Genomic DNA, 27,994 nt, shown 5'->3' on the forward strand with positions numbered 1-27,994 from the left:
AGGCTGCGGTCATCTCTCTTGGTTGTGCAGCGTTTCCGGCCACATTTTTCCCTTCCAACAGACTTTTTGTGGATATGCTTTGAAACTGCACTCTGTGAACAGCCTGCTCTTTGAGAAATTTCTTTTTGTGTCTTACCCTCCTGATGGAGGGTATCAATGATGGTCCTCTGGACAGCAGTCAGATCAGCAGTCTTCCCCATACTTGTGATTTAGTTTACTGAACCAAGCTGAGTGTTTTTAAGGCTCAGGAAACCCTCGCAGGTGTTTCGAGTTAATTAGATGATTCAGGTGATTAGTTGAATAGCCTACTTGTATACTTTTTCATGATATTCTAATATTTTGAGATAGGATTTTTGAGTTTTCTTAAGCTGTGAGCCAAATTCAGCAATATTAAAATAATAAAAGGCTTGAAATAGTTCAGTTGATGTGTAATGAATCCAGAATGTATGACATTTTTGTTTTTTTAATTGCATTACAGAAAGTAAAGAACTTTATCACAATATTCTAATTATCTGAGACAGTCCTGTATGTGTATTATTTTTTTTTTTTCCCCCAAATGGGAACTTCCATGATCCTAATAAAAACAATCTGCATGCTGTGCACAGAGATGTCGAGATCTACAGCTTTCGGGAGAAGCTGCAGAGTAGATTAAAAATGTGAAGTACGTGGGGGGGAAAATGATGCATGTTGATACGACGCACATAAAGGCAACTTCAATTTTTTTAAAAATCGTTAGAAAGTTGTATATGGTGTTAAATGGTGTTATACTTGTATAGCGCTTTCCCACCTTTCAAGGTGCTCAAAGCGCTTTACACTACATTGCCATCTACCTCCTGGTGACGCAGCACCAGGAGCAATGTTACGATCCGCTAGTTTGTTTGTTTCTTCTCGCCTTCCAAAATTGCTGTGTGACGGCGCTTCAAGTGTTCGTTCATAGCCGACGTGCTACCGTGGTATGCGAGCTCAGCTTGGCAAAGAGACACACAGTGGCACCCTTCATATTTTCCTTGAAATAATTCCAGGCTCTGGCCATTCTGGTCTGCTTTTTTGGCTTATGCCGCTTTCACCACTTGCATGGCGAGCGTCTGCCATTCTAAACTTTATCCGCATGTAATTTTTTTTTTTTAACCCGTCATTACCCATCGACGGTATGTTGTGCCTGTCGAAGCATTTACGTCATCAATGACGTCGGCTAGTCGGGACAGCTCTAATATGTATACGTATTGCCCTGCGATTGGCTCGCAACCGATTCGACCTGCATAGTGCCCATAGTTAGCTGGGATAGGCTCCAGCAACCCTGCAACCCTCGTGAGGATAAGCGGCGTGGAAAATGAATGAATGAATGAATGTATATGTATATTATACAATATGTTTATGTAAATGATACATAAAAATTAAAATGCTGAAATAAATGAAAATTGAAATAAATGTTGAAGTATATAAATCTAAATGAATAAATCATGTCTCCTTGCATGGCAGTAACTTGGCTGAGCTGAAGAGTCCCAGGTCAGAGCAGAAGATCCACATGGACCTGCCCTTCCAAATGCTGGACTGGAACAGCGAACTGAGCACGGAGAAGATCAGCCACAACCCCTGGAGCCTCCGGTGCCATAAACAGCAGCTCAGCCGCATGCGATCAGAGTCAAAGGATCGCAAACTCTTCAGTATCCTTCTCCTCGTTGTTAAAACAGAGTTGGAGAATTATTTGAATATTCAGCCCCTGAAGCCAGTTTGACCTAGTGTAAACGGTCCAGGTCAGGACTCGCACCCCCGCCGCATGGCAGGCGAGCGCGACAGCCACTAAGCCGGGGGTCAGCAACCTGCGGCTCCCTAGAGCTTTTCCAAAAATGTTTGGAAATGGAAAAATATGGGGGAGGTAAATATATGTTTAGTTTTAATATGGTTTCTGTAGGAGGACCAACATGATTCTAATTCATTAACATTATAATGAAGTTAAACTTGAGGCGGCATCGTACAACAGAGTTGTCACGTGGTGTGTCATTCTCTGTAGGATGCACTGCAGGTAAAATAAACATTTAATTATGAGGGCTCATTATGTATTTGTAGCAAAGTTACTGGACAGCATCAGTCTCGTTTGGGCCCGCCACAGTCTCGAGAGCGCGCGCGGGTAGTAGAGTAGCATTTTAGAGTAGTATTTTATTTATTTACTTAAGAGACGCAAGGGGAACGAGTAGGAAGAATGGGAGAACGAGCGAGATAGCGAGAGATAGCGGTCGCATGTCTTAGCAGCACGCTGTTATTTTGTTATTGTTTTTCTGTATTATTGTTACCACAATCAAGTGGGTAAGCAAATACAGACTTCTCTCCTTCTTCCCCATATCCGGGGCATTACAATAGTTTGGATCGGACTTTTCGGCGAAAGTGAGCGGTGGACGGCCGTCTTGGACGTAAAGCAAACTTTGATTGAACTTGCGCGTAGAGGCGGGGCCCAAAATAAAGCCTTGCTCTATTTTCAGAGCGTTGGTCACAGTAAAATATTTATTAGTTCAAGCAGAGTAAAATGATACATATTCACGGTAAAAGAACGTCGTTTCCGTGTCCATCGATTGGTAAGAAAAGGCTGTTTGTACGAGTGACGCGTGGGCGCTCCCGTCAGGGGGGGACATTTCGCTTGGAGTGGCTATTTTTCGGCACAACACCGGCGCGCCAACTTCAGACAAATACCGGCTGACGAAACTTTGATAAATGCCCCCCCCCCCCCCCCCCCCCCCCCCCCCCCCCAATTTCGCGAGCTCTGGGACACTCGAAAAATGACTCTCATACCTCTCCTTGCTAAGTTAATGGTACCTCGATGTGTGTTTGTGTGGAAATTTAGTTCACGAACAACGGGGAAAAAACTATTCACCTTCTCACCGAATCAAGTAAAACTCTTTACACGGCTATTAGAATTCCCCCAGTCCTGTAAATGGGTCAGTTGACAGAAGGACTGTTAATGTTGTGGTAATGTAGTACTTACGAGGGTCAAATAAAAAGGAAAAAGGAGGACTACGACGGCGGTCTGAAACCCGCGGCTCTCGGGCTGCATGTGGCTCTTTAGCGCTGCTTTTTTTTTTTTTTATGGAAAAAGATGGGGGAGGGAAATATATTTTTTGTTTTAATAGGATTTCTAGGAGGACAAACATGACACAAACATTCTTTCAATTCATTAATATTGTAATGAAGATAAACTTGTGGTGGCATTGTACAACAGAGTAGTCACGTGGTGCGCTATAGGATCCACTGCAGGGAAAATAAACATTTAATCATGAAGGCTAATTATGTATTTCTAGCCAACTTAGTCATTTTTATAGTAGGCTAATATAGCTAGTATTGATAATTATAAGGCTTGTACAGGGCTTTGAATTTTTTGCTGCTCCAGACATACTGTATCAGTTTTGTTTTTTTGGGGGGGGGTCAAATATGGCTCTTTCAACAGTTTGGGTTGCCAACCCTGAGTCACTACGAGATGTAAGTCGTACTATTGCTACGAGAAAAAAAGTCGCATTATTACATAGGGTAACGTAGCTGTAATCAGCTATGCATTTTACATACATTTACCGTAGCTGAGAGCTATAACATTAGCCTAGCTAATGAAATATTTCAAATATATCTTTGTTATGGTTCTTCTTGGGGGGAAAAAAATAATGAAGAAAAAAAAAAAAAATTCGCCGTGGCACGACATGGTGAGGCTGTCCGACTCCGATGCAGCCCACCACCACAGTTTCAAAAAATCCTATGGGAAACACTGCAGCATACATTTCATAGTATGCTAATATAGCTGATATGGATACATACAGCATGTGTTGCCTTAATTAGAAGGCTTTTAATTTTTTGCGGCTCCAGACATATGTTTTTGTGGTCCAATATGGCTCTTTCAACATTTCGGGTTGCCGTCCCTTGCGCTAAGCCAAAAGCCTAGGCTAGCAGCTTTAGCCGCTAGCACGCACACTTGAAGGAATCGGGAGGGAGGTTTCTATACACCGCACACAACGGACCTGCGTGCACCTGTTAGACCAGACATGTCCAAAGTCCGGCCCGGGGGCCAAATGTGGCCCGTGGTCAAATTTCATCCGGCCCCCAGCCTCTGTCATAAAATCAATAACATCTGGCCCGCACACAGACTTAATAAATTGGTCGGCAGTACTGCAACCAGCATATGAAGTAGCTTCCACACGAAATGCTGCTCCTCATTTACCCACTAAAAGGCAGCAGCACTTTAACCCTTTATTGCCAAATGTATCGCATTTGATACACCTAAAATTTTATGATTTTCAGACTAATTTAGAATTTTGACATTTGTTTTTGAAAAAAAAAATGATGGATGCAAGTCGACACATGCATCTGCAGGTTCCATGAGGAAACAAAACATGATTTAGCATGGGTTATACGTAGATGTTAGAGCGCTTATTACACATGTTCATTTTGACTTTTCACAAATTTGAAAAATAGGTTTCATTAGGACCTTATTTTTCAAATTTTGGGATTCTCTTCATGTTGCAAGTATTTAAGGGCTAAGCAACATTACGCCGTGTGACCCTCTACTTCCAATTTTCTATAATGGCGACAATCAACAAAAAAAAGTTGACTGTGACAGCCGACGCTTCAAGGATAGGTGGAAATTGGACTATTTCTTCACTAAAATACGTAACAACTGTGTCTTGCCTCATTTGCAAAGAGACAGTCGCTGTTTTTAAAGGATTTAAATGTGAGGCGATATTACCAAACAAGACACGCTGACATGTACGACAAGATTACAGGGAAGATGCGCAGCGAGAAATTGAAGCAACTTGAAGCTAGTTTAATTTCACAGCAGTAGTATTTCGTAAGAGCCCGAGAGTCGAAAGAGAACGCCGCAAAGGCTAGTTGCGAGATTGTTGAAATTAATAATTTAAAAAAATAATAAAGCAAATGTGACACACTGCATGGCTTGCTAAATTTTGCTTAAATATATTGTTCTACGTAAAGGACGTCATCCAAGGTCGGCCCACCACATTTTTACCACTCCAAATCTGGCCCCCTTTGCAAAAAAGTTTGGACACCCCTGCGTTAGACTCACAACATTGAAATTGTAGCCTTGGCTATCATCAGTTGACTCTAGGGCTGTCCCAAACGACTAATTTTCTCCCGATTAGTCAGCCGACTATTTTTATGATTAGTCGACTAATAATTACATTTTTTTTTTTTTTTTTACTAATTTAGCAATGAAATTTTTGTTGACGCTTATCAATTCACAAAAAACATATTGGAACACTCAAATTATTTATTAAAGTACAAATAAACACATAAATAACAATAATAAATCACAAATAAACAATGAGTTCAAATGCTGATAGAATTAACTAGTGTAGCATCCCGATTGAAAATATGGTCTCTTAAACTGATGGTTACAACTTTTATTCCATCCTTGATGTAAACACACTGTAAGAGCTACGGTGCACACAAATAAAGCAACACAATTAGAAATTAACAAAAACTTTTCACCTTTTTCCTTTTAAACCTTATTTATATATCAATGAATTGCCTATATGAATTGCCTTTACCTTAATTTATTACCTTATTATTGACAATCTCTCCCTTGAGTGCAATCACTGTATATACTGTATATATTTATGACCTTTTAACCATATATAATTTTCTATACCATAAAATAAACCATAACATGAAATAAACCTTTCAATTAGCATTAAGAACAATACTAATAGCACTTATAGGCCCATTGTTAATGAAACATTATTATTTAGTAAGGCGACAGCACCCTCTGGTGTACAAAAAATGAAAAAAAAAAAATAAAATTACAAACTGCGTGAAGGCACTTGAGGTGTTTATTCACAGCCGACGTGCAGCCAAGCTTGGCATTGAAGAGACAGGACAGAAAAGTGTACTCGCCTTTGTTTCTTTGAAATAAGGCAATGTTTTGGACACTCTGGTGCGCTTTTTTTGGCTTTGTGCCGCTTTCCCCGCTTGCAAACAGAGCATCCGACATTCTAACTTTCCACGCATATATTTTTTTAACCCCTCATTAACCGTCGACGGGATGTTGTGCTCGTCGACGGATTTACGTCATCGATGACGTCGACTATGTCGACTAGTCGGGACAGCTCTAGTTGACTCACCAAAAAGTATCAAGAAGCCATGCCATAAAGGACGCTGGAAGTGGTAAATATCAAGGGTCCCTTAATCAAACTCTTTCTAGCATTTTTTTAAGTAAGATTGGTTCCCAAAGCCAGTTTGATCTAGCAACATGAAGTTTGGTAGGCTTGTCTGTCATGAGTTGACTCACTTCAAAGTCTCATGAAACAGTGCCTGAAAAGACACAGGAAATTTCTATTTTGTCAGCCATTCGACGGTTCTTTTGATTTTTGAAAATTCTTCCCACAAAACCTTTAGGCATAATAAATTTAGGAAGACTTCTCCATCATGACTAGACCCATAAAAAAGTCTCAAGAAGCCATCCGTGAAAAGATGCAGGAAGTGGCAGCCATTTTAGTGTTCTTCTGGACTTAACTTTCCTTAACATCACGTCCCACCCAGAGTTCCTCTTGCTGGAAAATGTGGTCCACCACTTTTCATACCCGTGTATCCTGGACCTAAAGATGGGCACACGGCAGCACGGTGACGACGCCTCTGAGGAGAAGGCGGCCAGGCAGATGAAGAAATGTGAGCAGAGCACCTCTGCGACGCTGGGGGTGCGACTGTGCGGCATGCAGGTAAAAATTCTTCTTCGGTCCTGTACACGGTTCTACCGCGCAATTCTTGATTTGTCGCGAATCTAACTTATGCGCAGGTGTACCAGCTGAACACGGGCCACTACCTCTGTAGGAACAAGTACTACGGGCGCGGCCTGTCCGCCGAGGGTTTCGGCCAGGCTCTGCAGCAGTACATGCACAATGGGTGGGGCCTGAGGCGGGACCTCTTTGAGCCCATCCTCCATAAGCTGCACAGCCTGAAAACGGTGTTGGAACGACAGGCGTCATACCGCTTCTACTCATCCTCACTCCTTATAATCTATGAGGGAAAGGTGTGTTGTGGGGGTTGAACTCTTTGAGTGCCAGCCATTGACAAGGATAGACGTCCAATTCATTTAAAATGAGGACTGGCTGTGAGTGCTCATGTTTAACTGGCATTTTGACTGGTAGGGGCAAATTAACGAATTAGTTTGACACTTTAAAATAGGTCAAATTATGTGAGCAAAAAATTGTCATTTTTGAGACCTTTGAAATATTAGAATTAAGTTTTGGCTTTTCCAGATAAAAAAAAAAAAAGAATACTCTTTTGAGTGACAAACTATGTGAATTGAGTTTTGGGTTTAAGGTAATTTATTGTTGTGCTCATGTTTTGCTGTGTTCACTCAGAAATCTGAAGCTTTCGCTGGTTTGGTCAGCAAGCAGAAGACTCCCGAGGAAGCCCACTGCTGTCTTCCTGAGCCCCTCGCAGCCCCGCCCCCCACTCTGGCTGGCCACACACCGCACGTCGAGGACCCTCTGCCCCATCCGGATTCCTCCTCCGCCTCGACCCCCATCCCAACACCCCGTACGGCCCCTTCCCCCCAGCAGCAGGAGCATCCCCCCCTGGTGGACGTTCGCATGATCGACTTCGCCCACTCCACTTTCAAGGGTTTCCGTGGGGACACGGCGGTCCACGATGGGCCCGACCGGGGCTACGTTTTGGGCCTGGAGAGCCTTATCCGCATCCTGGAGGGTCTGCGGGCTGAAAGCCTGCTGTGAACACTCGGGCGCAAATGCGAAACTTGAAGTATTCCGCCATTTGCCTGTGTCACCACGGCAACAGCCAGGAGGCAGGATACACCCTCTCACACAATCAAGAAGACCCCTTTTCCCTGTAAAAGTGACGTAGGTTGGAATTGGTCGCCTAAAAAAGGGAATGTTGGTATGACAAGTTTTACACCCAACACTGCACTTCACCTGTTGGGTCACCCTTCGTTTCTGTGGGGTTTGTTTGAAGGCAATATTTTGGCCAACCAGCACTGGTCTGGCAGTTTTCCACTGAAATTTGATCAACTGTCGCAAATTTCCTAGTAGTAGTGAAGATTTTAAACGGAATGCCGGCAAGTTTTAATTTTTTTAGAATGTGGAAAATATTGGAATCTTCTGTTACAACTCTACCATTTTTATGTGGGGAAAGAAAACAACCAATTTCCTGTCTTTTGTGTTCGTACCAACTGCAAAATGGCAGCTTTGTGAAAGGAGACAGCAGAAAACCCGGAAACGAGAGTGAAATTTTACACCCGATACTTGATTTATCCCACTTGTTAATCGCTCCAGCGATGATGTCATGGAATCGTCGAAATACAGGTTAGATTTTGAATGCGTAAAAGGGCCGTGAAGGATGGTACCAAAGGAAGAAGGTCACATCTGCGGGATGTTTTCCGCCATTTTGCCAATCTCAGCATGAAACAGCGGTCAGTGCTGTCAGTCAAACGCCTTTGGCCGCATCTTTGAAAGCAATAGACTTCTTTTTCTTCTGGCTTATTCCTCATCAGGGACGGAGGGCAACAAGACACAGGTGCACGCAAGGAGAATTTCTGTGCTTTGTGCTCCATTTAAAAAACGAACACTTCCAGTATTCCGTATCCTGCGTACACTGATGTGCACTAGTTTAGTATTCCCTACTGCCACATGTTATTTTAGTCATTAGTGCAGTCATTTCCTCATTTTACACAAGAGGGGGGGAAGGCACTTTCCAGTGTAAAGACCTCTTTAACTCATTGGCTGCCACTGATGGCGATAGATGTGTGTTCCATTGTGACTGGGAGGGCTAGATATGAGGTCATTGTTTTTGCCGTGAGGTGACCTCAATTTCCACTTTACTGTTCTCATTTTGCCCCAAGCAAGTTAATTCATCAGCCGTGTGTGAGTTAACGTGAACGATCGCTGCCAAGCTCTTCCAGATGAAATTAATTGGACATCTATCGCCGTCAGTCACACCTCTACTCGACATTGTTTGCTACTGGCGGCGATGGACATTCGTCTGGAAGGGCTAGAAGCGAGTCAACAAGTTAACTCTTTTTGCACTGAGTGAACTCATTTGCCCCCACTCCCCTCCCCAAGTGAGTTAAATCATTCACCATGTGTGAGTCAATTTGAATGATTGCTGCCAAGTCCTCCCAATCAAATGAATTGGACGTCTTTTGCCGTCAATGACACGGAACCCTATCACACCCTGCTTGAAAGGACGCACTTCCTGGTTCCCTGTGACATCACCACGCACTCGTCTCCGGGACCAATCGGTGAGCATCCGAGGCCATAAAAAGTGCTCTCCGGCTCAAAAAATGGGGGCAAATGTTTTATTTTTGGCGGTTTATTGAGGTGATAATTTATTTTTTTATTGTACCTTTTACCTGCCTGGGTAAATGTCTTCTACGTTTCTCTCCCAAAATGTAAAAAAAAAAAAAGTCTAAAAAGAGATTATATGCTCATAGAGTGACATTTCAGGGGAATATTTAGCAGTATTTTACAAGTACTCGTCTGACACTCCAGCCAAACCGCGTGTGTCACAATTGTAGGGCAGGTGTTGCATGCACCCAGTCCAAAATTCTAGACCCCTTAGCTGTGCTCCCCTACATATGTGTATGTTGTCATGACTATTACTTGCATTTATTTTCTACATCTGACACATCCCCAACTGTTTGGTAGAACAGTGACCGTGAGATTAAAAACTTTCCAGGTTGTTTTGGCCTCCTGTTGTACTTTGCTTTTGTTGTCAGTTTTAAAGGTTTGCATTGTGCTATATGATTGGAAAGCCTTCACCTTGATGATGTACTTTGCACTGAATTGATTTTTAGCTGTGTTACAACTCAAAGTTGACACTAAAACATTTTTGTAGTAGTTCTGGTAAGCCCACATGTTCGTCTTTTATTTGCGGGTATTGATATCTGCACAGTTTTGAATGGATTTTTTGCCTTACATTACAAGTCAAATTTGACACAAGCTTTTCGGGTTACTACTGCATAATATGAAGTGAAATCAGCATCTAGTTAGAGAGCCATAAAGCACCCTATATGAAATTTTATTTGCGGTATTACTTGCAGTGCTTTGTCATAGATTGATTTTTGACCTGCTTTGTATTCAACTTTGTCACACAAAAAAATGGGTCATTACTTAATCATATTCATTGAGGAATAGTGACAAAATTAGTATAGACCTGTAAATTATCACCATGACCTTTCCTTGTAAATTTCAAACTACTTAGTTGAAAAAAAAAAAAAAAAAAACAGTAATAGTCAGCATTATACCCCATCTCAAAAAATGAAAAAAAAAAAAAAAAAAACACAGGAGAGATTGGTGACCTAATAATAATGATGTATCTGGAAAGCCCTCATGAAGACTTTCAAGTGAAAGTATCACTCACTGTAATTTGTTGAAAAATAATGTTTGACTCTTGTTACGAGTCAAATTTACACTCGCACCCTCCCTACACACACATACAAACATATTTCTAGTCAATATTTAACTTCCAGAGGGTTTGGTGACCTAGTAATGACATATCTGGAAATCCCAAATCAAGACACTTAGGCCATGTCTACACGTAGCAGGGTATTTGGCAAAAAACATTTTCTACGCTTTGGCCTATCATCCACACGCACATTTAAACGAAGGTTCTTAAAAACTGCGCCCAAAGTGAAGATTTGCGAATTCTGTGTTTGTGGCGCCATCTTGTGGAAGCTGATAACCAAAGACTTAACTGGAAAAGTCACTGACAGCGGCAAACTTTGAAAAACACATGCGAAGGATGGTGGCAAAATCACGTGTGCTCATTGTTGAGTTTGCCACGCAGATCGTACTCGCGGTACCGAATGTAGTCCTTCAGCGGCGGCGGCAGAGGCAAGAAGCTCATGAAAACGGGCGAGCGCAGACGCAGACGGCCCAGGCAGCTGCGGATGCGCAGACGGCACAGATGCTGCAGGCAGCGGGCATTCTCTGCAGGACCACAACTGCTCAATGATCGTGTTTCTGCGGCTAGCCGAGGCAATGATGATGCTACAGTTCACCTTGCAGCCTGCAGATGTCACTCCACTGCTGATGCTCCATGACAGCCGCCTTCAGTTTACTGCACAGGCTTACATGATCCACGTAGTCCAACAGAACCCGGACCACGTGACCGGACAGGTGCTTGAGCCACGACACCGTGATCACCTCGCAGAACTGACGCACACGCATGTTTTAATTGACAATAAACCAAGCCAACAGACTATAGAGCTGCCTAAAATGATTACTTCCATAGCCCATTTTCTATAATAAGTACTACAGAAATTAGTGAATAGCTTTTTTACAGTTTTTAAATTTTGTTTTTATTTATAGTATTTTGGAACGAAACGAATAATAGCGCTGTCAATGGTATTGAAAGTTGTGCATTCACAGCTTGTCCTTGCAGTTTTAGTGAATTGGAGGTCTATCGTTGGGAACGGCAGACAGTGTTAATATAAAATGGCAATATACAGAGTGATTAAAAAAAGATGCCATAATCATAAAGCATTTATTCATTTTAGAATAATTGAAATAGACTGGATTATTAATTATTAAGTTAATTCATTGAAATTAATAATTTAATAAGAATTCAAATTATTTTTAACAAGTAACTAATTTTAACAAATTAAAAGTCATATTGGCTTCATGTTGTCCGTGCCGCTGGTGGTGCTCACATTGAGCACTTGTAAAGCATGAAATAAAAACTTGAAATCATATACAATACTTGTATCCAGTTGGTTATTGTTTTTTTTGTTTTGTTTGTTTTTTTGTTTTTAAACATATACACCGCAATGGTTTTGGCACATTCTTTTTGAATCGCCCTGTATAAAATAATAATTAAAAATCAAAGTCAGTATAACCTGTTATTCTGTTTTTTGCTTTTGATTAAAAAAAAATTAATAGGAAATAGATTTCTTTTTTATGTTTAAATTTTGAAAATAAAGTGTTTTTTCCCTTTTTTATTTTTGTAAAGTAAAAATAGTTACGGTTTCCTTTTTGTTTTTACATAAAATATTTATAAAATAAAGAAATTATTTTTTTTTATTCTTTCAATCAAAAATGAAAATATTGACAGTGGACTATATTTTTTTAAAAATCGTTTTAATCTTTTAAAAATTAAAAGTAGAATATTGTTCTAAATAAAATAAACTAAAAGAGAATACATTTTTTTGAAACTGGTTTTCATTTGATGCTGCATTTAAAAAGTAGGGAAATGAAATGAGAGAATACTTACTGTTTTTTCACATTTGTTTTTTAATTAAAACATGTAAATCAAAGTTCTGTTATGTTACTGTCCTCCCCCCATTTTTTTTGTATTTCTATTTGAAAAAAATGTCATAGGAAATTAGAGAGCATTTACTACTAACCAGCTCATAAAAATTGATAAAAACAATAAAAGTCAGCAATATCTCTAAACAGCAATTAACTATCAAAATACTTGTCGATTAACTCATTGGCTGCCATAGACAGTGATGGACATCCAAATCAGTCAAAATGCATTGGACTTCTATCACAGTTAATGACTGTTTTTATTATAAAGTTTAATAACTACCACAGCACATGCTTTGTAAATACTGTACATAAACCTGGGCTGGCGGCGATTCTTTGTCAAGTAATAAAGGCAGCTCTACTGCAAACCTACCATAGTGTCTTTGATGACAGTGTTGCTCCAGCCTTCATAGTCCTCAGGAACATGCGACCCGTTGCCATAGGGACAGTCAAAGCAACGTTCCACGTGGTAACCATAGTTACATAGCATCCTCATAACCACCTGACGTACACGCACATAACACACATCAATCTCGTCCACGCCAAAATGGGGACGACCGGAATCAGACCTCGTCGTTGAGTGCATACTGCAGCGCCGAGGGGAAGTGCGTGGTGTTGATGCGGGAATAAAAGTTGACGTTGGCACCGTACCGCAGCAATATGTTGATTAACTCATAGTTGCCGAGACGCAGTGCCACCTATAAAGGCGAGAAATAAAAGAACAGTTCAGTCATCAATTAAGTTTATTGTCTGAAAAGCTTACCGTACATCATGGTCTTTAATTATATGTATCACTCAATATACTTTCCTGCATATTGATTGGTGACCCCAATGCAAGTCAGCATGGCATACAATATAATTTTTTTTCACTCTGTCATAATATGTTTAGATAGCCACACTATAATAATAGTGTTAAAACGTTCTCATCATAGCCTCTAATTTGATGTATCACTCAATATACTTAACAGCAAATTATTGTTTAACCTGCTTACAAGTCAATTACAACACAAAAACATTCCTTCTGGTCATTTGTTCATCATATGAGTTTACAGCCACAACATGATAAATCTGTAAAGCCCTCATCAAGGCTTTAATTTGTGGTGTTTCTCTATGTACTCTGTTCTAAAAGATCATATTTAACCATACACGGAGATTAAGGGGAGTGGCCAGTGGCCGAAAATGTCACTGCATGGAATTGACTTTCCTATATATATTTCCTAGCACCTTAGAGACGGTCATTTGCTTTGCTTAGCCATAACCACCTGAGGACAGAAAAGGCAAGATGGATATAGGTCATTTTTTCAGACTTAAGCCTCCAAAAGCGACAACAGCTACTGAGTGAGAACCAAGGATTGAAAATGTGCACCATGAAACGCCGGAGATCACCGCCAAAATGGAGAGCGGAGTTTCAGTTTGCCCCACTAAAGACGTTAATTGTACAACAATGCCACTGCATTCAATGGACGATGATCTTGGCCAAAAATACGTTTATCTTGCTTTTAATCTAATTTTATGATTTTTTGTTGTTATTGTTGTTGAGCTACTGTGTTCCCATCTTTCTTTTGACGCGTCTTTGCGTGTCATGAAAAGCGCTCTATAAATAAAATGTATTATTATAAGCAAACCTGTCCTAAGCTGCCTGATTTAGAATTCCCCTAAAAATTGATGGGAAACAAACAAACAAACAAACAAACAAAAAAAAAATGCTGATTTTCAACGCATTATTATAAATATTCCTGGCTGGAATAATCAGTCAAAAACGATGCGGCGTCAACTTCTCCACTAGGTAAGACAGAAAAACGTGCGCTCACACACGCAAGCACAAAAACAGCTGGGATGCCTGTATGTACGAGCATGGGCTAAGCTACTATCTAAGTATATATCTTGTAAGTTTACTTTAATGCTGACTCTGCGTTTCAGGGCTATCAACATGTTTTGCCCCCCCGCCACAAAAGTCAAACTCCGCCTATGTATTTAACACAGTTTTGGCTTTAATGTGTATTTCCAAAATAATCTGAAAAGTACTTGTCATTGCCTTTAATTTAAGGTATCACTCCATATACTTTGCTGAAAAATGATGTGCGGGTATTATTTGTCAACTATAACAAAACATTTTTTTTTTTGGGTCATTACTTCATTACGTGAGTAGATATCGCCATTATTATATGTATGGAAAGCTCGCATCGTGTCCTTTAATTTGAGCTATCACTAATTTACTTTGCTGCAAAAGCTTATGTGATTCTGTCACTTGACGATGAGAACAGAAAACATTTTGGATAATTTTTTCATTGTATGAGTACATACTAGCCAGATACTTATACATCTGGAAAGCTATCGTCATGAGCTTTAATTTGAGGTATCATTCTATATACTTTACTGTAAAATAATTGGTAACACTGTCACTTGTCAAATACTGTATGACAATACATTTTTGGTTATTACTTCATCTCATGAGTACATGTTTCGTGAAAATAATTATACACCTGGAAAGCTCTCACGGCTTTCATCAGCCGTGTCACTCCAAATACTTGAATATGGAATCAGATTTGTGTCAAAAAAGATTCGAACTACACTTCTGGCATTAAAAAAAAAAACATCCTAATTTGCAACCGAAAAATAAGACGAAAGAACGTGAATTGTAAACATTGTGTGACTTTGTTTGCTTGACTTCCATTGTTTTGCTTTCCTTAAAGTCTTACATTTTGGTTGCAAATTCGGAGGCTTTGTATCAGGGGTGTTACCAGGTGAGGGCAGGGGTGGGCAGTGCCTAACCACAGACACGCTCAGCCCACCCAAAGAAAACTGGATGTAGTGCTAACGGCAGTCTGGGCACCGTGTATGGTATCCCATTAATATTGTACTGATGTGTTCTAAGTTTTAACATTTGCGTTGTTACCTCCTCTTTCACCTTAAAAAAAAAAAAAAACAAATGAAATGAAATGGTTTTGTTCCTACGGGGCACTGCACACATTTACGCATATGCTGTATATATTTTACTTTTTATCAAGGTTTTCACCAGTGTTCACCTGGCTGTTGAGTTTGGTGAGTTATGACGCATTCTGAGGGGGTCAAAGTAGAGCTCAAAGTGTCGGCGGGACAAAGAATGACTGCTAGGGGGCGCTACATAGTGTATTTGGAATTTTGTGTCTACACGGTATTAAAGATTGCACCTGTCTTGACCTGCCTGCCGATTTTGGTGCATTTTGAAGCATTCTAAGGGGGTCAGATTGAGCTCAAAGGGGCTGGGGAACAAAGAATAACTATAAAAATAATAATAAAACCGAGGAACCACAATAGGTTACCTAAAAAAAAAATGTCACCTGCATGTCCATACTGTTCAGTTATGGATGTGTTCTAAGTCAAATAAAATCAAATCAACTTTCATTTTTTTAGACCAAATCAGAACAAGTTATCTCAAGGAGAAAACAAAACACGTTTTAAGGTGCCCCCCACCCTCCAGGTAAGACTAATGCCCACCCACACCTGGCATCCTCTGCTTTGTATTATGCCACAAGTTTTGTTTGAATCAGTTTTAACACAAATCCGATTCCATAGGGTTAGGGTTAGGATTGAATACCTATCCTGTAATACCTGCAGACACTTGACGGGGTCCTGGTTGGTCATGGCGCCTGCTTCCAAAAGCAGGCGCACTGATGGGATGTCGTTATTGGACACGGCAAAGAACAGCGCCGATTTCCTCTCATCGTCGTAGCCGCGACGCACGCACGGATGTAGCATGTAGTTTGGGTCGAAACCCGCGCCCAGAAGAGCCTTGTGAAAAGCACAGTTGGGAGTTTCACACATACACATCTGAAACCACTTTTACACACCTTGATGCAGTGTGCGTGTCCCCCTGCAGCAGCGCAGTGCAACGGACTCATTCCGCTGTTGTACACGTCTTCCATGGAAGTTAACGGAATCAGCAGCATCAGAATTCTGTGAGCGCAAACACACAGAATGATGTCACAATTCTAATTGCTACACGGGAATGTATTTGTCCTACTCCAGGTGGCCCCTGTGGGCAGCACGGTGGATTGGTAGGTGCCCGCTCTGCTTGGCCACGTTGGCGTCGGCGCCGTACTCCAATAGCAGCGCTGTCACCGATGCGTCGCCACCGGCGCACGACTCGTACAGCACCGATGCCTCATCCTTAGCCTGTGAATGCACATCCGCTCCTAGAGCCGCAACGACAAAAACAGCTGCTATTCAATTGCTTCTAGCCCTCCCAATTCAAATGGATCGGACGTCTATTGCAGTCAATGGCAACCAGTGAGTTATCACAATATTATTTTCCACTACACCAAAAGGTTTGTGTTTATTCACTCATTGGCTGCCATTAATGGCACTAGACGTCCAATTCATTTTGACCTTGAGGGATCCTCCTAAGCAAAATGACTATTTCACACATTGAAATTGAATTGGACAGCTGTCATTGTAAATGGCAGGCAATGAGTTGGACATTCATTTGTTTACTATAATACTGCAATAATATAGTGTTGCTTTATTTATTTCCAGAAATGTTGCAGTGAAACATTCTCATTGTCTGTTAAAGACTGTCTGCCACAGTGCAAAAAATAGGCATTATTTATTAATTAATTATATTATTATTATTATTTGTTAAATAACCCCTTTTTCGATGTTCTATATAGAAATTGCTCGTTTTCATCTTCAATAGTTGTATAATATAGAATATCGTAATGATTTGCTTGCCCTTGTATGACAGCTGTTATATTGTGAGATAATCATTATCATGAGCTTCGTATCGTTAATCGTTTTGAGAGGTGCAGAGGTTCCCACCAATGGATTGGAGCGTCAATGGCAGCCAAAGTAGTGCTTGTGCATTCCCATCCATTTGTTTCCATAAGTCTGACCTTTCCTGAGAAGAAGCTCCACCACGTCCAAGTGTCCGGCCTGCGAGGCCAAGGCCAGCGGCGTGAGGCCGAAGCGACTGCGGGCGTCGATGGTGGCCCCGGCCTCCAGTAGCAGGCCGGCAAGCTCCGCGCTGCCCAGCCGCGAGGCCTCATGTAGTGGTCGACGCTCGTGGAGGCCCGCCTGGTCTGCTGCCGCGCCTCTTCGGAGCAGGAGCCGAACCAGTTTCGGGCTACCCAAGCGGACCGCTGCGATCGGAGTCTGTTTTCAGTTTAATTGCTCATTTTTGCACATATTCCCATTGTTTTTAGCCTACCTACGTGCAGCGGCGAGTCATGCTCTTGGTTCTGTGCGTCAGGCTTGGCCCCGCGTCCCAGTAGAAAGTTGACATTGTCTGTGAGGTCTCGCTCAACGGCCAGGAAGAGCGGCGTCTCGCCTCGCGCTGTCCGACGCTCCACCGCATCATCGCCGGACGCTAAAGAAGATTTCACGTTAGATTTGTCAAAAGGTTTTATTATTTTTTTGTATAATACACAGTATATATACAGTGGGCGAGTTAACGCAGATGACAGTACACCTAAACTACAAGTGTACTCAATACTGAATACTTCTTTAGAATTAATTACTGTACAGAATTTGATTAATCGCAATTACGGTAATCTGACAGTTAATCATTTTAGCTGTGCATCTTTGTGTCCCCTTGACAGTGATGAACATCTAATCCATTTGAACTGGTCGAACTACCAGCTCAAATGGATTGGAAGTCTATCACCGTCAATGACAGCTAACGAGTTAATATAAATTATTTCATTATTACGACAGTACATTTAAACATAACGTAGAGGTTGACCGATTTATTGGCCGGCCGATGTATCGGGCTGATATATGGACATCATCCAACATCAGTCGATAAACAAAAAACAAACAAACAAAAAAAGCCGATAAAAAAGGATTTTTATCAGGCAACTCTGGCAACCGCTGACTGACGGTAGGACCCCAGAAGGACCCTGCAACAGCTTGAAGGTTGGCTGCTATAGGAAGATTCAGACTTGCCTGGTTTTTAAATATTTTAAGTTTTTTTTTTTTTTTTATCTTGCATAAGAGAATATGCAATGTTACTTTAGCTTTTTAAGGTGTTTATTGACTGATCCTTGTACTCTAAATGTAACTCCTAGCAATAATGTAGCATTTGCATTAGCACTAGCTTTAACATGGCAAGCATCCTCTTAAACTCTCACCTATTTACATCTTGTCGGGTTGTTCTGTTTGGTTTATTTATTTGAAAATAATTAACTGTTCTTGTTGAGTGTGTATAATCATAAAGAGAAGTGCTGCGTTTGTTGGTTTGGTAGCACTAGACCGAATGAATCCTTTAGTCTCATGCCATCATTGTAAATTGGAAACTGTTGAAGCAATTAAAAAAATGTCTTTCATAATCTACATGCTTAAAAAAAGTATATTGGCCTCAAATATCGGTTTACAAAATCGGACTTTAGGATATCGGATTTTAGTTTTTTTTTTTTTTAGATATCATCAGCATTTGAAAATCCCATACCAGTCGACATCCACATACAGTGGGACAAATAAGTATTTAGTCAACCACCGATTGTGCAAGTTCTCCTACTTGAAAAGATTAGAGAGGCCTGTAATTGTCAACATGGGTAAACCTCAACCATGAGAGACAGGATGCGGAAAGAAAACAGAAAATCGCATTGTTTGATTTATAAATAATTTATTTCCAAATTAGAGTGGAAAATAAGTATTTGGTCATCTACAAACAAGCAAGACTTCTGGCTGTCAAAAAGGGCTAACTTCTTCTAACGAGGTCTCACGAGGCTTCACTCGTTACCTGTATTAATGGCACCTGTTTTAACTCATTATTGGTATAAAAGACACCTGTCCACAACTCAGTCAGTCACACTCCAAACTCCACTATGGCAAAGACTAAAGAGCTGTCGAAGGACACCAGAGACAAAATTGTAGACCTGCACCAGGCTGGGAAGACTGAATCTGCAATAAGTGAAACGCTTGGTGTAAAGAAATCATCTGTGGGAGAAATTATTAGAAAATGGATGACATACAAGACCACTGATAATCTCCCTCGATCTGCGGCTCAGATCGGATGAAATCCGAAATCAGATCGTCAGATGAAACCAAAATAGAACTTTTTGGTAGAAACACAGGTTCTCGTGTTTGGAGGAGAAAGAATACTGAATTGCATCTGAAGAACACCATACCCACTGTGAAGCATGGGGTGGAAACATCATACTTTGGGGCTGTTTTTCTGCAAAGGGACCAGGACGACTGATCCGTGTAAAGGAAAGAATGAATGGGGCCATGTATCTAGAGATTTTGAGTGAAAATCTCCTTCCATCTGCAAGGGCATTGAAGATGAGACGCGGCTGGGTCTTTCAGCATGACAATGATCCCAAACACACAGCCAGGGCAACAAAGGAGTGGCTTCGTAAGAAGCATTTCAAGGTCCTAGAGTGGCCTAGCCAGTCTCCAGATCTCAACCCCATAGAAAATCTGTGGATGGAGTTGAAAGTCCCTGTTGCCCAATGACAGCCCCAAAACATCACTGCTCTAGAGGAGATCTGCATGGAGCAATGGACCAAAATACCAGCAACAGTGTCTGAAAAGCTTGTGAAGAGTTACAGAAAACGTTTGGCCTCCGTTATTGCCAACAAAGGGTACATAACAAAGTATTGAGATGAACTTTTGGTATTGACCAAATACTTATTTTCCACCATGATTTGCAAATTAATTCTTTAAAAATCAAACAATGACAGCCCCAAAACATCACTGCTCTAGAGGAGATCTGCATGGAGCAATGGGCCAAAATACCAGCAACAGTGTCTGAAAAGCTTGTGAAGAGTTACAGAAAACGGTTGGCCTCCGTTATTGCCATCAAAGGGTACATAACAAAGTATTGAGATGAACTTTTGGTATTGACCAAATACTTATTTTCCACCATGATTTGCAAATTAATTCTTTAAAAATCAAACAATGTGATTTTCTGCCCCCCCCCCCCACACATTCTGTCTCTCATGGTTGAGGTTTACCCATGTTGACAATTACAGGCCTCTCTAATATTTTCAAGTGGGAGAACTTGCACAATTAGTGGTTCACTAAATACTTATTTGCCCCACTGTAAAAGAATGCTAATGACCTCTTTTGAATTCATTATTTTACAGAATGCGATCAATCGCAATTAATCTTGTGCGATTAATCGCGATTAACATTAATTACAATTGATCAGCCCTTCTTGCCAGTTGACTGTTTCTTTGAAGGATGGGTATGATCCGGACCTGCGTAAGTGAGCTCCAGGATGGTTGGGTTGCTCTGGGCAGAGGCCTCGTGGAGGGCCGTCCATCCTCTACTGTCCGTCTGGAGGAAGACCTCTTTACATTTGATGCTCAGATCCTTCACCAGCTTTAAGTGTCCTGAATGATGATACAAACAAACCAGATCGCGATCTTACCATGGGTTAAAGTTGCATTGTGATACATTTGATACTACTGGGGAAAATATCTTGCTAGTAGCAACCTAAACAATATTGATATCATCATTATAGGTATTAGAGATTTTCATTTTACATACTGTTAAGTATTTAAAACTTTATCATTTAAATTAAAAAAAAAATACATAATAAAGTAGAGTGATCACGTTTACTTTTTCATTTATGATTTTTCCATTGACAAATACAAAAATTATGAATTAAAGTAGGTTTTTTTCCATTTAGTTTTTATTTAAAAAGTTTTTTTTTTTTTTTTTAGTAAAACAAAAAAGTGTTTTTGTTCGTCCTGTTTTAGTTTTAATTTTGAAATGTAAAAAAAAGGAATTGAAAAAGGAAAATATTTACTGATAAACCTTTCCTAAAAAAAAGTTAATCCCAAAAAACATCAACAATTTGATATCGTCGCACCTTGTCGAATAGCAGTGAAGATGGAGACGTGGTCTGCATCCTCAGACCTGCAAAATTTTCCGATTAATATCATTTTGATCAATGCGTATATCGGAGTGATATGCGGACTTGCCTGTGTTTGGTAGTGTCCAGCAAACTTTGTTGAATTGAATACTGCATGGCGGCGTCTTCGTCATCTTCCTCGTCCTTCATTGCCCACGTTGAAGGACGCAATTTACTCTTTGACTACAGGACTATGCCACAAACACTTAATGAATAGTCAAATAACCACTCATTGTTTATTTTTTTTTCTATTGAAAAAAGACTTTAACGAGAATATTTTCTATATGTTTTCTTTAAAATAAACTTTTTCTGCCTTTTTTTTTGTTTTTATTTAAAACATTCTTGTGATACATATTGTAGCGTTTGCTTAGCGGAAGTTTGGTCGCGAAAAACAGCACACGAGCCTCAGCGCCTTTTTTCTCTTTTTATTCACTTCCCGCCACCCTACCAATGCCAAAAACAACAACAACTATATACACTGACGTAATCCAGTCCACCAATCCGAGCGTCGCGCCGGTGCACCAGCACACCAACGACAGTCCCGTGCTGGTGCATAAATTAACCCATTGATGACAGTCCCGGCGACGCTACACAGCCCCCACCTAGCCGGTTAGTTGTCCCCAGCAACCGTAGCGTCCAGAATGTAATCCTGTAACCGGAAAGGAAGTCTGCGGTGCCGCCGAGGACGCCCCGTCTCTACTCCAGCCGGCGTTGGAGGTGCCCGAGAGTTCTCAGCCCGTTCCTCCAGACTGGCCTCCGTCTCTGGAGTTGCCCGGGGTTGATAAGGGGCGAGCCGGTCCCGATGGAGGACGACCACCCGGTTCCTCCTCAATGTCTGTACTCGATACACCACGTCCGACAGTTTCTCCAGAACAGTGCACGGTCCCACCCAGTGGCTCATGAGTTTTGGGGACAATCCCCGCTTTCGCTCTGGGCTGTAGATCCAAACCTGTGCGCCAACAGCGAAGTCTTCCCCTCTACAGCGGACGTCATATGCCCTCTTCTGGCGAACGCCAGCCTGGCTGAGGGTCTGTCGGGCTACGTCGTGAACCTCTCGTAGTCTGTCTCGCAGATGGCCATAGTAATCCATTCCGGCCTCGCCCACCACCTCTGGCTCAGGAGGGGATCCAAACACCAGGTCAACAGGAGTGCGGAGCTCTCGCCCGAACATGAGAGCCGCGGGAGTGCATTTAGTGGACTCCTGAACCGCCGAGCGATATGCCCATAGGACCAGAGGTAGATGTAAGTCCCAATCACGTTGCTGACGGCTGGTCAAGATGGCAAGTTGAGTGGCCAGAGTGCGGTTAAAACGTTCCACCAAACCATCACTCTGGGGGTGCAGTGGCGTAGTACGGGTCTTCTTGATTCCGAGTCGCTTGCAGACCTCACTGAAGACCTTAGCCTCGAAGTTCCGCCCCTGGTCACTATGCAATTCCTCTGGGGCACCAAATCTGCAGAACATCTCATTGACCAGATGTTCGGCTGTAGTGATGGCGCTCTGGTCAGGGACAGCATAGGCTTCAGGCCATTTGGTAAAATAGTCCATGGCCACCAAGACATATCGATTTCCTCGTTCGGTGACTGGAAAGGGGCCCAGGATGTCAACGGCCACACGCTCCATGGGTGCCCCCACCTGGTACTGTTGCAGGGGGGCATGCGAGCGTTGGCCTGGCCCCTTCTGTGCTGTGCAAGTGTCACAGCGGTGCACATGGAGTTCAACATCTTGCCGACATCCTGGCCAGTAGAATCGGGAACGGAGGCGCAGCAGGGTCTTGGTGACGCCGAAGTGACCCGTTCCGGCCGAGCCATGGACGAGCTGGAGGACTTGCATCCTCAGGTTACGAGGCACCAGGAGTTGGAGGATATCACGGGTGCCAGCAGGATTCTTCCAGCGACGGTAGAGAAGGTTGTCACGGATGACAAGGCCAGCCCACTGCGAGTGGAGTGCCTTAGTCTCTTGGTCGAGCATAGCGATGGCTGCCCATGCTGGACGCTGGTCGGCCTCCAGCCATCCTCGAACACGGCTAAGAACGGAGTCCCCTTCTTGGGCGTGTCGTAACGCCACCAGGTCAACTTCAACCATGTTGGGAGCCGTCGCTGTCGCTCGGTCGTTTGCCCCACCCCGGCCGAGAGTATTCTCTTCGGCCGCGGCTGCTTCTGGATGTGCCGCTGCCACTGTGGCCACCGGTTCTCGTTCCTCCTGGCGTTGGCAGTGTCGGCAGTCATTGCAGGGCCGCCGTGACAGGGCATCAGCGTTGGTGTGTTGACGCCCTGGACGATGATGGATTTCGTAGTCGTAGTCCTGCAGCGTCTCCATCCACCGAGCGAGCTGTCCCTCGGGCTCCCGGAAAGTGAGAAGCCAGGTGAGCGAGGCGTGGTCAGTGCGCAGGAGGAATTTTTGCCCATACAAATATGGCCGGAACCGGCGCAGTGCCAAGATCACAGCCAGCAGTTCCCTCCGTGTGACACAGTAATTTCGTTCAGGCCGGCTGAGGGCACGACTATAGTATGCGACGACTTGCTCACCGTGCTCGCCTTCTTGTGACAACACCGCCCCTATGCCAACGTTACTAGCATCAGTGTCCACTATAAATGGTCGCTGGAGGTCGGGGTAGGCCAACACTGGAGCTTCAATTAAGGCTCTCTTGAGTCTGGTGAAGGCCCGGCCACAGTCCTCAGTCCACTGAAACACTTGCCCCTTTTGCGTCAATTTGTGCAGAGGGCTGGCAATGGAGGCGAAGTCCCGAATGAATCGACGGTAGTAGGACGCCAGGCCCAAAAAACTGCGCAGCTCACTGACATTCCCCGGCACCGGCCAGTCTTTCACGGCCGCTGTCTTAGCTGGGTCGGTGGCCACCCCCGCCGCATTGATGACGTGGCCCAAGAATGACGTCTCTCGTCTAAACAGGTTGCACTTCTTGGGGTGGAGACGAAGCCCAGCTTGTCTGATGGCGTCGAACACCTCCCGTAGGTGGCTCAGCGCGCTCTGGAAGTTAGCTGCATGGACTAGAAGGTCATCCAAGTAGACAACACAGCGGCTGCGTGGAATGTCAACGAGCACTTTCTCCATCAGACGCTCAAAGGTGGCTGGAGCATTGCAAAGTCCAAATGGCATAACTCTGAACTGCCATAATCCTTGTCCCAGGGAGAATGCAGTCTTTGGTCGTGCCTCTGGGGCTAGTTCCACCTGCCAATATCCGCTCCGCAGGTCAAGAGAGCTGAACCAGCAGGAGCCGGCGATGTAGTCAAGGGCATCGTCAATACGCGGCAGGGGGTAAGAGTCCTTGCGTGTAACTTTATTGAGCCGCCGATAGTCTACACAGAATCGCCAAGTGCCATCTTTTTTCTTGACCAGAACTACTGGGGCTGCCCATGGGCTGGACGATGCCTCGATTACTCCCGCCTCCAACATCTCTTGAATTTGTTTTTCGGCTGTAGCACGCTTGGCGAAGGGAAGGCGCCGAGGCCGAAGGCGAATGGGGCTTGCATCCCCGGTATCTATCTCGTGCTGAACCAAGCCGGTGTGCGTGCAGTCTTTGTCTTTGGCGGCAAAGATGTCAGCAAAACAGTCCAACAGCTCCTTCAACTGATGACGCTGGCCGCTTTCTAAACCATCACTGCTCCGTCGGTACAGCTCCTCGATGGCTTGCTTGGTCTCAGCGGATGGTGGTTGTGGATTCGGTCTCGTGGCTTGTGGTCCATCGTGCCTTCTCATCGCCGATGGCATGGACGTGTGTCGCAGTCCTTTTCCGCCAGCCGTTTGCAGGGGAATCACCTCCGAGTCCAATTTTAGTGCAGTACTGGCTACGTCCACCACTGCTTTCCATTTTGAGAGCAAGTCTAGCCCAATGATGCAGGGATCTTGTATTTGGGCCAACCAGAACTGGTGGTCCACCCGTTGTCCAGCCACGGTCACAGTGAGAGTCTTAACGCCCCACATCTTGGCTCGTTCTCCTGTGACAGTCATTATGTGCAGTTTGGTGCGTTTCCATCCTTGGGGTTTTTGGGCCGTGGTACCAGGCAGGGTACCAGGGCAGATGAGGGAGATGGTGGACCCTGTGTCCACCAAAGCCTTACACAGGGTCCCATTTATGCAGCAGTCCAAGTATAATCCATGTGCTTGCCCGAGGCGACCCAGTCGTAGCAAATTCGTGTGGGAGGACGAGATCGGTGGCAGTTCTCCCGCTGTGCCACCTCTCTTTAGTTTAACTGCTGGTCAGCGAGTGTTTTCGGTGCCGGAGCTGGACAATGGCGTGCGACGTGCCCGGGTTCACCGCACCGGAAGCACTTCTCTTTGTCTTTGTTGCGACGCCACTTCGGCCGGTGCTGGGGTGCGGTGGCGGCTTGGCAAACCACTTCGTCGTCGTGGCCAGCTTCGTAGTCTCCTAGATCAACACGGTGAGCTCTGTGCCTTGGCCCACAGTCTGCCCTGCTGTCACACAGTATGTGTTCGACACGCTCAGCCTCACCGAGCGCACTGGCCAATGTCTTTGGTGCGCACAAACGAACATGTTGTTGAAGCTGCTGTGGACGAAGACCCCGAATGAAGGCTTGCAGGGCCAGTTCTTCCTGCGCCATGGAACTGAAAGTGCTGTAACCTTGTCTTGCATGAAGCTGGAGGTCTGCTGCATAAGCGCCCAAACACTCATTTCCTTTTCGATGACGGTTGAACAGCTTGTCCCTTGAATCATCAGCGTAGTTGCGGTGTCCAAAACGTTGACGCAGAGCTCCCTCTAGTGCTTGCCAACAAAGCCGTTCTTGTGGCCGAAGATCAGTGAGGATCTGCAGGGCATTTCCTTCCAATGCAAGGGCAACTTGGACCGCCGTCTCTTCATTTGACCAACCATTAAATTGTGCCGCCATTTGAACTTGGATGAGGTAAGTCTCCAGCGGTCCCTCACCATTGTAACGTGGCAGTTTGGTCATCACTTTTTGCCTCGGCATCTCCACAGTTCCACTTGCTGCTTGCACACTGCTTCCCATGTTATATTCATGGCATTTGGGAATGCTTGATGTCGCATAATGGCGCCCTCCATGGCAAGGACGGGGATCGATCCTCATCCCATCAAAGCCCTCCCCCTCGTTACTCGCCTCCACTCGCTGATCTTGAGCGCGGCACTCGCTTGTTCCCTCAGAGTAGCGTAGTTGCTTTGGCTTGCTCTGATAAGGGAGGGGGGTGCACGCCGTCTCGTAAAGCCGCCCCCTCTCATTACTTGCTTCAGCTCGTCGTTCTGGGGAGCGACGCTCGCTCGCTCCGTCAGGGTGGCGTTGTGCTTTCGGTTTGCTCCGATTCGCCAAACTCCCGTGCTCCACTTGCAAGCGTGAAATGAAATCTTCAATCTCCTCAATTGTGGTCGCCATCCTGCAATCCCACTTCTGACACCAAATGTAGCGTTTGCTTAGCGGAAGTTTGGTCGCGAAAAACAGCACACGAGCCTCAGCGCCTTTTTTCTCTTTTTATTCACTTCCCGCCACCCTACCAATGCCAAAAACAACAACAACTATATACACTGACGTAATCCAGTCCACCAATCCGAGCGTCGCGCCGGTGCACCAGCACACCAACGACAGTCCCGTGCTGGTGCATAAATTAACCCATTGATGACAGTCCCGGCGACGCTACAATATTTCAAAATAAATGAAAACTGATCGTCAATTAATAAACCATTAGTGGCAATTTTGTTGGAAAATATTTTAAACTTAAACTAGAAACTGCAATTTCTGAAGAAATTACGATGGGGCTTTGCTGTGGTACATACAGATCTTTCAGGTAACTTCCTGTCAAATTGTGGTCACGCCCTGTTGATATCGGGTCACTTCCTGTTGATTTGGGGACATTTGGGGGACACGTCCTGTTGATATTGTGTCACTTCCTGTTTATTTGGGGACATTTCAGGGACAATATCAGGTCACTTCCTGTTGATTTGAGGACATTTCGGAGACAAAAAATTCTAACTACAACTTTTATGTCCCTTACTGCCCTTGAATTTTTTTATGTGTAAATTATGAAATTTGGTCAAAAATGTGTAGGACTAGATGCATTTTGATTTAAAAAAATTTTTTTATCAACTCTTACGGGCGAACGGAAAATTTTGGGGGGTCATTTGAAAAATTATCTGCGTCGCGAGACAATTCCTGTCATTTTGATATTTCACCGGTGATGTACGCTCAAACAGTTTGAGCTGTGCTGCGCGCCGAAGAAATGCCATTCAAAAAAAAAATTTACTATTTAGGCCTTTGCCTTGCAAAGCCCCATATAAATAAATATCTGCGTTATTTTTTATAATAAAATTGATAGTTAATTGCTCAATATTTGCATTTAAAAAAAAATAAAATATTTTCTAAAAATTCATGTAAAAATAAGAATATTTATCTACCTTGTTTTCATTTAAAATAATTTAAATATGGATTTCATTCATCTTATGAACAGCTTAAAAATACACAGTAATAACAATCACTGTCACCCTTCCATTCAAAATTGAATGAACGTCTATCGTTAATGGCAGGGAATCAGTTAAATGTAAATTCAAACATCAAAAATCTGTTTTTTTCCATGCATTACTTTGGCAAATACATTTTCTGCTCAATTTTTGCTCTAATGAAAAAAAATCCATCCAGGACAAATATTTAGCAATATGAATACATTAAAGAGGTCAAAAGCAAAACTACAATAAAGTTGCAAAACAGCATTACCTTGTTCTTTCCTTCGGAAAGACCCAGGTAAAAATGTTGTTACCGGGTGAATAGTCGAGTTGCTTCTTTCCAAGGGCAGTGCGACCATTCACTTTCATTGAAATAGCTGTGTAAAATGATTTCAAATGTTGAGTGCAGCCATGTTAGTGCCTCTGTGTTGTGAAAAGTACGTGTAGTGTTACTATTTTTAAGTAAGCGGTGACTGGTC

General features: G+C 43.2%; 2 protein-coding genes across 4 annotated transcripts in view; one reads left to right on the top strand and one right to left on the bottom strand.

The window, feature by feature from the left end:
* Positions 1–9,688, top strand: part of ip6k1 (inositol hexakisphosphate kinase 1) — a 36,896-nt gene extending 27,208 nt beyond the window's left edge. For both annotated transcript variants that reach the window (XM_057845106.1, XM_057845105.1), the window contains exons 7-10: positions 1,480–1,664; positions 6,532–6,707; positions 6,785–7,018; positions 7,353–9,688. In XM_057845106.1, coding sequence (XP_057701089.1) covers positions 1,480–1,664; positions 6,532–6,707; positions 6,785–7,018; positions 7,353–7,724 — 967 coding nt within the window. In that variant the 3' untranslated portion in view covers positions 7,725–9,688. The remainder of the gene's footprint in view (positions 1–1,479; positions 1,665–6,531; positions 6,708–6,784; positions 7,019–7,352) is intronic.
* Positions 9,689–10,255: 567 nt separating this feature from the next.
* LOC130921343 (dynein axonemal heavy chain 12-like) lies at positions 10,256–27,935 on the bottom strand. 2 transcript variants are annotated; one of them, XM_057845103.1, is made up of 13 exons: positions 27,787–27,935; positions 21,164–21,284; positions 21,052–21,098; positions 20,435–20,569; positions 17,440–17,598; positions 17,126–17,371; positions 16,258–16,429; positions 16,085–16,190; positions 15,846–16,025; positions 12,824–12,952; positions 12,628–12,756; positions 11,009–11,162; positions 10,256–10,937 (listed from the first exon to the last, which is right to left on the bottom strand). In XM_057845103.1, exons 2-13 carry the CDS (start codon positions 21,241–21,243, stop codon positions 10,762–10,764), a joined length of 1,713 nt encoding a protein of 570 aa, XP_057701086.1. In that variant the 5' UTR covers positions 21,244–21,284; positions 27,787–27,935; the 3' UTR covers positions 10,256–10,761. The 2 variants fall into 2 exon arrangements, with proteins under 2 accessions (XP_057701086.1, XP_057701087.1); XM_057845104.1 differs by lacking the exons at positions 21,052–21,098; positions 21,164–21,284 and having other exon boundaries at positions 27,787–27,929.
* Between the last annotated feature and the right edge of the window lie 59 nt (positions 27,936–27,994).

Source organism: Corythoichthys intestinalis, chromosome 9 (assembly GCF_030265065.1).
Source record: "Corythoichthys intestinalis isolate RoL2023-P3 chromosome 9, ASM3026506v1, whole genome shotgun sequence".
NCBI lineage: Eukaryota > Metazoa > Chordata > Actinopteri > Syngnathiformes > Syngnathidae > Corythoichthys > Corythoichthys intestinalis.

Excerpts from the sequence above, each read along its gene's own strand:
- LOC130921343 (XM_057845103.1), bottom strand. The coding sequence starts at position 21,243 with ATGAAGGACGAGGAAGATGACGAAGACGCCGCCATGCAGTATTCAATT. Across the intron at positions 16,026-16,084 it reads GACACGCACACTGCATCAAG|GCTCTTCTGGGCGCGGGTTT; the intron begins GTGTGTAAAAGT and ends GCTTTTCACAAG. Across the intron at positions 12,953-15,845 it reads ACCCCGTCAAGTGTCTGCAG|GTGGCACTGCGTCTCGGCAA; the intron begins GTATTACAGGAT and ends TCGCCTTTATAG.